Source organism: Heterocephalus glaber, unplaced genomic scaffold (assembly GCF_053883595.1).
Source record: "Heterocephalus glaber isolate CG9 unplaced genomic scaffold, H.glaber_assembly_v1.0 deba00001744, whole genome shotgun sequence".
NCBI classification, from domain to species: domain Eukaryota; kingdom Metazoa; phylum Chordata; class Mammalia; order Rodentia; family Bathyergidae; genus Heterocephalus; species Heterocephalus glaber.
The window spans coordinates 2,362,524-2,373,530 of NW_028258450.1; the positions used below are offsets into that span (position 1 = coordinate 2,362,524).

The window sequence follows — 11,007 nt, forward strand, 5'->3', positions numbered from 1 at the left end:
GGGATTTAAGGATGTTGGGGACTGGGGATGTTTAGAGGCTGGAGGACTTCGAGGTGCTGGACATCCGGGGGCTGAGAGGGTGAGGGGTATCTGGGAGGATAGGGGAATGTCAGGAGGTGTGGAGATGCCTGAGGGAATCTAGGGTATTTGGGGGGAAGAGAGGTCTCTTGGGGCCTCTGTACTGGGAATGGAGCCCAGAGCTTTTGCACTGAGCTACATCCCCGGCCCTTTTAATTTTTTTACTTTTAGCCAGAATTTCGCTAAATTGCCCAGTCTGGGCTAGAATTTCAATCCTCCTGCCTTAGCCTCCCAGAGTGCTGGAATTACAGGTGTATGCCTGCCCTCTCTTGGTGCTCTATGGGCGACAGTGAAGAGGCCTCCATTCTGTCTGTGGTTCCTAACTTAGGCTGGTAGCTCCTCACCATCAGGGCAGACTGTGTTCCCTGGGTCTGCATCCCCTCACCTATGCCTACGGAAGCAGCCCTCGGGCCTAGCCAGACACTAACAGGAGGTAACATGTCCTGGACATGTGAAACCAATGTCCATCCATCAGGGATGATTAAACAAATGACCAGACTGCTGGACAGTGGATTATGGACCATTTCAATATTTTTTTAAAAATAAGGATTATTTTCTCAGTGCTGGCAACTGAACCCAGGGCTTCACACATGGTAGGCAAGTACACAGCCACTGAGCCCCTGCCCAGCCCTGAATTCAGGGACTCTGCGTACAACGGAAGTTGTCCTGGCTGCTAAGGGGACAGGGAAGAGGTGGGTACAATGCTCTGCTGCATGCAGTCAGCCCCTCCAAGTCCACAGCACTCCCTCTGTGGTTTGGCCAACCACAGATGGAAAACATTCAGAAAAAAAATGCTTCTGTATTGAACATGCATGGATTTTTTTCTTGTCATTATTCCCTAAATGACACAGTATCACAGCTTCTTACTCAGCATTTCATTGCATTAGGTATGAGAACTCATCTAAAGATAAATTAAGGTATACTCATCTCAAAAAAACCAAAATAAATTTTTTAAATGAAATTAAAAATAAGTCAACAAAAAGGCAAAATAATAATTCTTAGAATCATTGAGTCCGGCTTCCAGGTTTTTACAATTCTTCCTTTTTTTTTTGAGACAGGGTCTTGCTATATAGTCCAGGCTGGCCTTGAACTCATGGTGATCCTCCTACCTCGGCCTCCTGTCTGCTGCGATTATGGGCGTACGCCACCATGCCCAGTGGCTTCTACAATTGTCATGCCTCAGCATTCTGATTCTGATTCGAATCCTCCACAGTGCTACAGTTGTCTCTAGGACTCCCAGATTTCATGCTCCTAAGGTCGCCCTGGGCCCACCTGTGGTGTACACTTTCCCACGGTCACTTCTGGGATCCGGACCCAGGGAACCACGCCCCAATTCAGCTGCCACCGGGAACTGCCCCCATACATGGGGGTCACATGGGGGTCCTCTCACCTCAGGGGGGGGCCGCAATTGACCAGAGCAATGGTCCTGCTGATGTAGGTGTCAGGCGGCAGCTCTCGGATTCCCAGGTTCTCGTGGAATCGCTCTACACGCTGCTGGAAGCTGGGGGAGGAGCCAGGCAGGTGGCAGGGCCCACACAGCCTGGGGTCCTGATCCCTCCCACTGCACCTCGGCCATTTTTTTTCTTTTCTTTTTTTTTTTTTTTTGTTTTTGGTGCTGGAGGTTGAACCCAAGGCCTTTGGCACTGAACTCCATCCCTAGCCCTTTTTAAATTGTTTTTCTTTTTCATTTTCATTTTGAGATGGTCTTGGGAAGCTGCTAAACTGCCCAGGCTGGGATCAGACTCTCAGCACGTGAGCCCCATACAGAACCCTCACGCCTGACTCCTGGTCACCCTCACGCCCGACTCCTGGTCACCCTCACCTGATGCCCACTCCCCTCTCTGGCAGACACCAGCTTCTGATGCCCAAATCCCAGGCTGGCCCCCCGCCCCACCCCCTACCTCTGCAGGAACTCCGCCAGCCCCCCCAGGCAGCAATGTGCCATGCGCTCCCCTAACTCCTGGCTGATGCGGGGTGCTCGCTCCGTGTGGTCTTCCAGCAGCTGCATGGGTCAACGGGACAGGAGGTGAGGTAGGTCCAGCTCTCCCGTCCCGCCCCGCCACGTCCAGCAGGTCCCCCTTCCTCCTTCCACCTCCTACCTCACACACATCCTGGGCCAGGCTGCCAGGCCGGTCCTCCAGGTCCCCCCAGTGTTCCTCGTCCTCCTGCAGCACCCGAAGCAGGGCTGCCCGGGTCTGAGCCTGGAGGGGGCCGGGAGGCAGATGGGCATCAGGCCTGCATGGGGTCTTTCTCCTGCATGGGGTCTTTCTCTCTTTCTCCTGCCAGGATCCCCTCCCTCCATAGCCCCAAGCGATCTGGATTCTGCCCAATATGACAAGCAAGGTGGTGCTACTGAGAGAGATCGAACCCCCAAGCTTGCCCAGCCCTTCCATTCCGAGTCTAGGGCTTGAAGCTTCCTCCGCCTAATAGCCACCGAGTTGAAGGGTCTGTGCTTCATTGTTGGATGGTGCTAAGACTCTGCTCCTAGGTTCTGCTGAGCGATTAGTTCAAGATTGTCAGAGTCTGGGATTAAAGAATTGCAAAGGTTTCTGATTCTCTGACCCAATGAGTGGCCTTCAGTTCAGCAAGTGAGTTGAGCTAGACATGTTTGATTCTCCAGGTTCTGGAGCTGCAAGGATCCAATTCCTGTGGCTGCAGCAAGCCTGGCCCTCAGCTACGAAATGGCACTGTAGCCAAGCTGGGCATGGGGAGCACGCCATTCTGCTCAGGGGCACCTGTGCCCAGCCTGCTGTTAACCACATTTACTCTCAGCCTCACAGGAGCACACAGCTGGTTTGATGCTGGTGCTGGGCGTGCTTGGGCTCCTGAGCTGCAGGTCTGTGACAAGTTCCTCTTGCTCTGAGGCTTGAAGGCTCCTGGCATATGGGACCTTGACCAAGTGCCCCTACTCCCCAAGGGCAAATGCTCAGGGTGCAATGTGGGATACAGAAGTGATCAGTCTGGGGTGATATGGCTTTGGCCTTGGGACAGAACTCAGAAGCTCACACAGGGAAAGAGACATGAAAATAGTGAAGAGGAGAGAGGCCCCCCTAAGTCTGCTGTGAGCCCCCATACACACAGAGCACCTCCAAGTCCCAAGTCATCAATATTAAGTCCCAAGTACCTTGACATCTGTGACACATTCATCCTCCAGACCTCGCAGGGTGCCGGGGGACAGGAGGGGACCCAGCTCCCCATTCTCCAGAGCCACCATGTCCACCAGCCCTAGGACCTCCCTGGGGGTGGGGGTAAAAGACAGAGAGGTCTGTGAGCAGGGGCCTGGGGGATGGGACGCATCCTCCTTCCCTCACACCCACTGTTTGTCACCCTGGGCACTCCCTTCCTCAGGGCCAGCTTTGCTCATCTGGGAGGAAATCTTTGGAATGGTTGCTCCCCAGTTTCCAGCCAAGTCACCTGATGGATGGTGTTCGGGCAAGACTTTGGGGTCAAGCGGGGCCTTGCTGGGATCAGCTTCCCCACATAGACACTCCCTTCTGCCTCTGCTCCTCTGCCTTGGGGCCCTCCTCTGCCCCCTGCATGCCTGGGCTGGGCACCCCTGTGCCGCCCCAGTCCACCCTCACTCCAGGCTTTGTTCCCGGTATCTGGTCCATCAGAAACATCGTCTCCTTATGAATGGGACCCAACCTGTGTCTCATAGCTCCAGGAAGCTGTCCAAACTCCCTGGCCTGCCCCCTCCTCTCCCGGATGGGCTGACAGCCTCGATGATATGCGTGCATGAATGGCTCTACGGGGCTGGCGTCTTCCTGGCAACAGCATCCTGACTTTGGTGCAGGAACCACTCATCCCTTCACCCACCAAGGTGTGGTTTGGTTATGGCTCAGCCCCTTGTCCCTGGAATGGGCCTGTGACCTGAGAGGAGCTAATCGCCATATCCCCTCCTCCAGTCACCACAGGATATATTTTAGGGCTCAAAGGCGCCATAGATTCCAACCCCGAGAGGTCAAGGAACCTGAGGTTCTGGATGCTGCTCTTATAGCATCCAAGGGTCCACAGTCCAGCAGTTCTTAAACTAGCAGGGCCAGCAAGATCAAGGGCTAGGACCTAAAGAGGGGAGGAAGCTGCGGGGTGGGATTTGAAGGCTCGCTGACATTAAGGCTCTAGAGTTGAAAGAATCATAAAGCCACAGTTTTAAAGGGCCCAGAATTTAGCTCAGTGGTTCTGCCGCCTGCCCTGAAAGCTCAAGGACCTGAGTTCAATCCCCGGTACCAAAAAATAAAAAATAAAAATAAAATAAAGCCACAGTTTTAAGATTGAAAGCATTAACAGCACTGAGGCCCTAGGATCTAGAGACAGGGCAGGGTAAGGACTCTGGAATTCTAAGGCTCAACAGCACCAAGGCTGAGGGTCAGCAGGGCACAGGTCCTAGCATGGGCACAGGCCACTCTAGGACGGGAGGTGGAGGTGAAGACCCTAGTTATGTGAGACCCGAGGTCTTGACAGGATGGGTCCACACACACAGTTGTCAGGACTACCCTGGTCAGCGGTACTGAGATTTTAGAACTGGAAGAATCAGTGAGGCCAGTGGGTTCCAGGGCCGGAAGGGCAAGTGGTGCTAAGGCTGGAAGATTGGAAGGGTCAAGGTGCCTGCAATTCTAGAAGTGGAACCTGCTAACGCCCAGGTTCTAGGCCTGGGGATCCGTGGTGCCCTAGGAAGTGGAGGGTGGGCTCTGCTCAGAGCCCGGAAGTGCAGGTGCCGTAGGGCAGAGGCTCTGGGCCTGGTGTACTCCGGAGGTTCTCATACCAGGGGGTCAGTTTGGCAAGGTGGGAGTGGCCACCGCTGTGACCACCCCCTGTGCGCTTGTGACCCTAAGGTCAATGGATTCAGGGGTCTGGCAAGGGCCAGCTGTTCTAAGGTCCCTGGGGCCTGCACCAGCCAGCCTGAGGGTGGGACTGGGGGCTCAACGACCTGGCAGCTCCAGTCCCAGCTCACCTGGGGTACACCTGGTTGTGCCAGTGCAGCAGCGCGTAGCGGTCGGCCAGCGGCAGCCTGCGGCGGGCGGAGGCCCCCAGCCACTCGGCCAGCGCGCCGTGGTAGCCGCGCAGGTAGACGCCGAAGGCGCCCAGACCGGCGGGATAGGCAGGGGTCAGACGGCCGCGCACCACGGCCATGTCCTCCAGCAGCCGCGCGCGTAGCGCCTCCAGCTGCCCTGCCAGGCCCCCAGGCGCGCCGGGAGCCGCCGCTTCCAGGCGCTCGCGCGCCGCGCGGGCCACCGCCTCGGCCCAGCGCGCGCGCAGCCTGCGGGCAGCCCCGGGGCCCCGGCGCCCGTCGGCCGCCTCCTCCTGAACCAGCACCTGCCCCAGCTGCGCCACGGCGCCCGCGCCTACGCCCGCGCCCAGCCCGGGCCCTGCCAGCGTCTCGCGCACCAGCGCCCACAGCTCGCGCTGCAGTGCCTCGTACAGCAGCGCCACGTCACGCGCCCGGCGGCCCTCGGCCTGGGGGGGCCCCGGGGCGCCGCCGCCAGACGACGCCAGCTCCTCGGCCTCCAGCTCCAGGATGTGCTCGTCGGCGCGCGCCAGCTCGCGCTGCTGGATCAGGCTCAGGATCTCCAGCACTGCAGGGCGAGGCGGGAGTCAGCGCGGGGAGCCCGAGAGGAGGAGTGGGGGGTCAGGGTGGAAGGGTCACGGATGGGGTCACGGTTGGGGTCATAGCGGGGCGGGGGAGCGCAGGAGGAGGGAGGAGTCCAGGAGGGGACCAGGAATGAGGAGGGTCGGGTGCCAGGAGAGGGGAAGAGAGGGGACAGGAGCTTGGGAGCTGGGGAAGGAACCTGTGGAGGCCGGGAGGGCAGCAGGCAAGGAGGTGACAGGGAGCAGGCAGGGTATGCGGCCCGGGCTGGGGACCAAGGGTTAGGGTTCAGGAGGGGGTTCAGGGAGCCGGCCTGGGAGGGGCGGTGGAGGCTGAGGGTGAGGCAGGAGGTCGGCGCCAGGCGAGGGCAGGGATGGGCCGAGGGGCAGGGGCAGGGGACCAGAGATGTGATCTTGGGGATGGGAAGGCGGCAGCAGGGAGCTGGCACCCTGGGAGGTCAGGCTGACCCGGAAAGGGGTACTCGGGCTTGGGAGGCCAGAGCAAGGCAGGAGGGTCCTGCGGCCCAGAGTTACCCTCACACCTCCCCCCGCTTCCTCCCTGGCAGAGAGACTGTTTCCTGGCCAGCGCTATTTCTGCCCATCCGTTTCCAGAAGGCGGGGGTTCCAGTCACCCCCTCCTCACCTCCCCGAAGTGCCCTCCCAGTCCCCCGGGGGCGCAGGGGCTGAAATAGCCTCTGGCCAGGATGTGGAGGGCATCAGAGGACAGAGGGGTCCTAGAGCTTCGGGGACAGTGGGTGCGAGGTGGGGTGGGGTGGGCTGGGTGAGGAGAAGGGAACTGAGGAGGGCTTTGGGGTTGGGGTCCCAGTGGGGTGGCACCCTCGGTGGAGAGGAGTTTACACGACAGTGGAGGAAGGAGCTGAGATTGGCAGGAGCTTGAAGATGACTTCTGGGAGTTGGGACGGGAGAGCGGATGGGGTTAGGGTTTCCACGGGGGTGGAGGTGCGTGGACTGCAGAGGAAGAGAGGCCGAGTTGGGGGCGCAGTGGAGATGGAGGCTGGGGAAGGACCTCGGGTCGGAGCAGGAGGGGCCATGGAGAAGGTGGGTGCTGAGTCCGCCTGGGTGGGGGTGAGGAGTGAGGCCGAAGAGGAGGACAGCATTGGAGATGAGAGGGGGCTGCCGGGCATAGAGATGAGCTAAAGATGGCGGAGGGGGCGCGGTGTCCCGGGACAGAGACAGACCGCGGGCCTGCTTACTACGGTGTGGGGACAGAAAGGGGGGACCCCGAGGTTCGGGGGTCGGAATGGCGTTAAGGGTGGAGATGGGGTGGTGGTGCGGGCTAGACTCTGTCCCCCCAAAAAAGATACGTGAAGTCTATATTTAGAATGTGACCTTCGTAGGAAATAGGGCCTTTACAGAGGTCGTAGGCTCATAGGCCCTAATCTAGTAAGTCGGGCGTCCTTATCAAAAGGGGAAATTGAGGCACAGAGACAGACACACACAGATAGGAAGAGACACTAGGACAATGCCGTGGAAAGATGAAAGATCAGTGATTCATCGATGAGCCAAGGAGTGTCCAAGCTGGCTGGTGAGCCAAGCATGGTGGCACACTCTGGTCATCCCAGCACTCAGGAGGCTGAGGCAGGAGAGTGCCATCCGTTCTAGGCCAGCCTGAACTACATAGTGAGATGCTGTCTCAAAAAACCAGAAAGAAGGAAGAAAGGAAGGAAGGAGAGAAAGAAAGAAAGAAAGAAAGAAAGAAAGAAAGAAAGAGATTGGCAAGCCAGCAGAAGCAGGAGGAGTGAGGGACGGATTCTTTCAGGTTGCTGAGGCCATGAGACAACACCTTCTGCTGTCCTAAGCCACCCATTTGTGGCCCTTTGTCATGGCTGCCTAGGAAACCCGAGCAGGTGGTACCAGGCTGGGCGGTCTCTAGCCTAGAGGTGAAGTTGAAGGTGGAGGCCAGGAATGGGGCTAGGATTGAGAGGGACTTGGGGTGGGGTGCGGGCTGAAAGTGGGAGCTGGGCGTGGATGGGCTCACGTTTGCCTTGGGGAGGAAGAGTGTGGCAGGCGGGGACGTGGAGGGGGCAAGACCCGAGCAGGGTTTTCGGAGGCTTGGGTGAGGCTGGGGTTTCGCTGGGTGTTGGACGCACAGCTACAGTGAAGGAAGACAGGGTCCCGGGTGGAGGGTGGACAGGAAGTGGGGAGGCTGGCGCTGCCTGGTGGGGGAGGGGCCAGCTCTGAGCCCTCCGGCCTGGGTCAGGACCCTCACTCACCTGACAGTGGCTCCTTCATCTTCGGGGGCTCTGGGACCTTGGGTGGGGGCTCAGGAGCGGCCTCGCCCGCGGGCACCACCCTCTCTGCCAGGGACGAGCGCCGGGACTTGGGCCCCCGCCCCAGCCGCAGGAAGGCGAGCCTCTGTGCCGTGTCCCCGGCCTCCTGGCCCCCTTGGGCCCGGGTCCCCTGAAGCCGGGCCAGCAGGCCGAAGTCTGCCGAGCTCCTCCGAATGCCCGGGCCCAGCACTCGGCCCAGGAAAGAGCGGGGCTGCCCGTCCCCAGGGCTGCCTGCCCGTCGGCCTGGGGTCCAGCCCAGTCGGAAGGGGCCCAGGCCCACCAGCTTCTCCAGGGCGGCACGGCGGTGACACGACGACGTTCCATTGGGCAGGGGCCTCAGCTCCCCGGGCTCCTCCTCCAGCCCTGGAGCTTCCTCAAAGGGATTCCGAGAGGACCTCACGGGCAGGGTCCCCGCCCGGGCCACCTTAGGGTCGGTCACCCCTAGGCTCTTCAGGGTGGGCATTTCGACAGGTGGACACCTGGGGAAAGAGAAAGAAAGACCATCGATGGCCTTGGTGGCAATGGCCCTGTACCCAGGGCACTGGCCTGAGCGCTTGGTAACCCCCAAAATCTGCAGAGTCCTACAAGGGGGCTACTATCACCCCCCTTTTTAGTGGTGCTGGGGATTGAACTCAGGGCCTTTGCCTTGAGCTACATCTCCAGCCCTTTTTTATGTTTTGAGACAAGGCCTCGATAAATCGTGAAGTTCCTCAAGCTGGGCTTGAACTTTCAATTCTCCTGCCTCAGCCTCCCAGCGTGCTGGGATTACAGGTGTGCACCGTCACACTCAGTTTATTATCCCCACTTTTCAGATGAAGCTTTCTGGAATTACATAGAGCTGGTGGGTTGGCACCGTTGTGAATGTGCTAAATGCCACTGAACCGCGCACTTTCAGATTGTTTGAAATGGTGGTTTTGCTATGTGTATTTTACCAAAATGAAAACAAACCAAAAAACTCAAGTCTGTGGCCCACCCTGTCTGTTCAGGCACTGGGCACACGGTGACTAGATCAGACCTGGTCCCTGCCCTCCAGGGCTCACAGCTTCTCGAGCCCTGCGCATCCCACCTCTAAGTTTCTCTCCCCCAGCTTTGGTCCTTTTGCCTCTCTTCTCCTGGCCCCTGCACCACACTGAGCCCCTGCCTATGTCCCTGCCTCAGACTCCTCCCTGGTTTCCAGCCTCCAGTCTTGACACCTTCCCCCACCTCTGAAAACCTCAATATTGCTCCTCCCTCTCTCCCGAGCCTTCCATGGCTCCCTAGTGCCCTTGATCTCTCATCACAGCCTGTGAAGTCTGGGAGCTGCACAGCTCACCAGTTCTATCCCACTGCCTCCTCCTCCTCCTCCTCCTCCAGGCTCCTCCTCTGTTTCTGCGCCCCAAACCCACCCCAGCTAGAGATTGAATCCAGGGCCTTCACACTGAGCCACATCCCCAGCCCTTTTTATTTTTGATTTTGAGGTGGGGTCTCATTAAGTCGCTAAATTGCCCAGGCTGGGCTTCAACTCATGATCCTCCTGCCTCAGGCTCCCAGAGTGCTGGGATCACAGATGTGCAGCACCACACCCGGCTTGCCTGTCCTAAGCAGAAGGGTGTTCTTCAGACCACAGGATTCAGTCCCAGTGTGCCCTCCTCCAGAAAGCCCTCCCTGACCGCTAGGCTGGCTTAGGGGCCCCCTGGGTGCTCCCCCATCCCAGCCCTGCTCACGCTGGGTCCTCTCTATCCTGGGACAGGTCTGTGTCCCACACTGGCCCAGGAGCCCAGCAGCCCAGGGCCAGATCCGTCTTGGTCAATACTGTGTCCCCAGCTCCAAGCTCGGGCAGGGCCTCTGGGATGGGTGCTCAACAGGAAACAAAGGAAGGAAGGTGGCGGACAGTTCATTCCTTGGGTGGGGAGGAGGACGGTGAGTCCTGGGAGAGGTCACTAGGGAGAAGGCCACACAGGCCTGGAACCCCGTGGCAGGGGCGTGGGCTTCTCCTTAGGGCACTGGGGAGCCACAGGAGACTGGTTTGGTTTCTTTGTTTGTTTGTCTGTCTCAGTGCTGAGGATCAAACCAGGAGCTATGTGAATGCTCGGTAATGCTCTATTTCTTTTCTTTTTTTTTTTTTTTTTTTGGTACCAGGGATCGAACTCAGGTCCTTGCGCTTGTGCAGCAGGCGTTGAAACCACTGAGCTAAATCCCCAGCCCAGTAATGCTCTATTTCTGAGCTACACCCCCAGACCTAGTTCATGATTTTAAAAAGCACCCTCTAAGCTGGGCATGGTGGGACTTGAGCTGAGGCAGGAGGATTGGAAGTTCAAGCCCAGCCTGGGCAATTTAACGAGACTCTATCTCAAAATAGAAATAAAAAGGACTGGTGATGTAGCTCAGTGTAAAGGCCCTGGGTTCAACCCCCTTTACACCACAAACAAACAAACATACAGTTGTGGTGGTGCATGCCTGTGACCTCAGCACTCAAGGAGGCTGAGACAGGAGGATCGCCACAAGCTGGAGGACAATCTGGGCTATACAGTGAGTTCAAGTCCATCCTGAGCTACATAGTGAGACTCTGTCTCCAAACAAGCAAGAAAAAAGTATAGAGGACAATACACACCCCAAGGCTTATAATCCTAGCTGTAGCTAATGCAAAAATTCACACTATGTGCTTTACTTTTGGTTTGTGTTTTGTTTAGCTCGACTCCAAATGTACTGCATTGCCCTGACGCCTCCCCAGGTCCCACTGCATGCAGCCTTCTCCCAAGGGAACTGGCCTGTGTGCCTCGCTGTCTGCCCATCCGGGCAGATCCACACCCTCCACCTCCATCGCTCGTGTCCAGAGCGGATGGACTGCCCGACACGGCTTCAGACTCTCCATAAATGGTAGCACACTGTTTGCATCCTGCACCTTGCTGTTTTCTTTCTCTTTTGCTCACTTTAGGAACTTGTGAGATTTAGCTATGTCCATCTCTATGTCTCTGGTTCATTTAAGGGCTGCATAATATTCCCCTGTGTGACTATGATAAAGTTGGGTAAATAAAGCGTCTGAGGCTCACTCGTTCTACTATTGTTGGACCTGTGG

General features: G+C 57.8%; 1 protein-coding gene across 7 annotated transcripts in view; it reads right to left on the reverse strand.

Annotated features, from left to right (window-relative positions):
* The window catches only part of Exoc3l2 (exocyst complex component 3 like 2), a 39,745-nt gene that overhangs the window by 27,156 nt on the left and 1,582 nt on the right, over positions 1-11,007 (reverse strand). For all 7 annotated transcript variants that reach the window (XR_015447194.1, XM_087200743.1, XM_087200742.1 and 4 more), the window contains exons 2-7: positions 7,896-8,431; positions 5,030-5,651; positions 3,203-3,314; positions 2,178-2,279; positions 1,980-2,080; positions 1,469-1,579 (exon numbers count right to left, since the gene is read on the reverse strand). Coding sequence is in view for 6 of the 7 variants with exons in the window: in XM_087200743.1 (XP_087056869.1) it covers positions 1,469-1,579; positions 1,980-2,080; positions 2,178-2,279; positions 3,203-3,314; positions 5,030-5,651; positions 7,896-8,415 (1,568 nt within the window). In the remaining variant the exon portion in view is untranslated. The remainder of the gene's footprint in view (positions 1-1,468; positions 1,580-1,979; positions 2,081-2,177; positions 2,280-3,202; positions 3,315-5,029; positions 5,652-7,895; positions 8,432-11,007) is intronic.